The sequence below is a fragment of the Mus pahari genome, chromosome 14, assembly GCF_900095145.1.
Source record: "Mus pahari chromosome 14, PAHARI_EIJ_v1.1, whole genome shotgun sequence".
Lineage (NCBI taxonomy): Eukaryota > Metazoa > Chordata > Mammalia > Rodentia > Muridae > Mus > Mus pahari.
The window spans coordinates 64740287-64742417 of record NC_034603.1 but is presented as its reverse complement, the minus strand read 5'-3'; the positions used below and the strand labels follow the sequence as shown (position 1 = coordinate 64742417).

The 2131-nt window shown below is 46.4% G+C and overlaps 1 protein-coding gene across 1 annotated transcript in view; it reads right to left on the bottom strand.

Annotated features, from left to right (window-relative positions):
• Positions 1–1052, bottom strand: part of Mrpl45 (mitochondrial ribosomal protein L45) — a 14577-nt gene extending 13525 nt beyond the window's left edge. Inside the window, exon 1 of the mRNA XM_029546137.1 lies at positions 877–1052. Within this exon, the coding sequence (XP_029401997.1) occupies positions 877–982 (106 nt within the window). The 5' untranslated portion in view covers positions 983–1052. The remainder of the gene's footprint in view (positions 1–876) is intronic.
• Between the last annotated feature and the right edge of the window lie 1079 nt (positions 1053–2131).

Below are 2131 nucleotides of genomic sequence, written 5' to 3'. Positions count from 1 at the left end.
TGGCCTCGAACTCAGAAATCCACCTGCCTCTGCCTCCCAAGTGCTGGGATTAAAGGCGTGCGCCACCACGCCCGGCTTTTTTTTGGTTTTTTTAAGACAGGGTTTCTCTGTATAGCCCGGGCTGACCTGGAACTCACTTTGTAGACCAGGCTGGCCTTGAACTCAGAAATCCACCTGCCTCTGCCTCCCAAGTGCTGGGAGCTTTAGGAGTTTTGAAATGACTATTATGGAGAAACGATATTACTTTTTAAACACCTACGGATGGCTTTTACCACAAGCCAATTAATAACCTGTATTAACATCAGACAACAGTAAAAACTTTCCTTTAATACATTCTGCAGTACTACTGTATGCAGAGATGATTAAAGCAAAGGGCCTAGTGTCAAAGTACTTTTAGTTTAATAGTAAACCTTACTTATTAACCCATTTCTGCAAAGAGTGGAATGCTATTACTAAAGCATTAAACAAGATCTCCCGGGCATTTCCCCCACTCTTCTGTTTTGCTTTTACAGAAGCAAATAGTTTCTAGCTCCTGACCAATAAACTTTTACGACGCCAGGTGACCTTTTCCCTCCAGAATAAGACAAAACCCCTATCCTTTCCAATTTTTTTTTTTTTAAGAATGTAAAAGAGGCTGGTTCATCTTCCAAGCCATTACTTTCCTTTTAACATCTTCTCGCCAAAGACTAGAATTAATGTAGAGAAGCTTAATGCCAGGAAACTTAAGTCTCGGCCTCGTCTAGGCTGTCTAGAGAGACTTGGGGGTGGGGGGAGATCACATACACCTCAAATTCTTCCCCAGATGAAGTCTGACTCGTATGGTCCAAACTCAGCAACGGCCACGGGATGATTACTCCCCTCTACTCTATCCTCCTCTTTCTGTCCCCCAAATTTCATTCGCTTCATTCCTACCCACCTGCCGAGACCACCATCCCAAGGTCCTGGATAAGGAGGACAAGCCCCGAGGTACGGGGGCTGCCATTTTGCTCGCGCAAAGGCCGCCGGGATGCGAGTCTAGCCGCAGATCACCGAGCCGGAGAAAAGGCGCAGAGGGCGGAGCGCGCTGGCGAGTGGAATTTTCCAGGGCGCGCGCCCTAGGCCGAAAGGTGAGCCGCGCGCACGCGCACGCTCTCCATGGGGAGGGGCGCGCGGGCGCGCGCAGTGGGCTTCGCGCGTGCGCAGTGAAACCACTTTGGAAGTAGGGTAAACCGCACGGCTGTCACGCGCCAGTCGGAGACTGGGGGAGAGCCAGCTGCGCCTGCGCACACGAGGCTTCTGTGGCGCTGCATTCCTGGTTACTTAGCACATTGTTACACCTTATTTACATTCGGTAAAAAAATGAATAAGTGCTTCCCTCTGAAATCCGAGGCCTTTAAGATAAGTGTTTACTTTCATTACTAGGAATTCACTGGAGGTGTTTAGGGCGAAATTGATAGTTTCTGGGTGTGTTTCTGACCTCAAAATGCAGGATAACCTTAAACCATTAACCAACCTAGTTTTCTATGTGAAAATTCTTTCTTACCGTTCCGTTAGGCAAGCTGACCGCTGTGATTACTGAAAAGCAAAAGGCACGTGGGTTAACAAGAATCTGTCATTTCCCAAAACATATCATTTCCAAAAATACCACTTACCAAATTTGGTAATAACTGGTATTTCAAAATTGTTTACTAGGCACATGGCAATTTAAGCATTTTACATATATCAACTTAATCTTCAACACAAGTAATAAATATTTCTGCTGTTACATATATGGTTGGACCAGAGATACTAAATATGTAATTCAAATTTGAACAACTGGCAGACTGAGAGTCAGGTACATAAAGTATAACAACTCCAAAATCACTTCACATTCAGTGGTTAAAGGAATCCCAATGTGATGACCAGGTCATCCTGGAGTCACACAGACTAGGTCATACATCCTAACCCATCTCTGCATGGCGTCTGCTCAGTTTCTCAGCTACTGCAAGCTAATACCCTATCAGCCCGGATGAAATAAGAGTACTCAATATGAGCCGAGCGGTGATGGCGCACGTCTTTAATCCCAGCACTTGGGAGGCAGAGGCAGGCGGATTTCTGAGTTCGAGGCCAGCCTGGTCTACAGAGTGAGTTCCAGGACAGCCAGAGCTACACA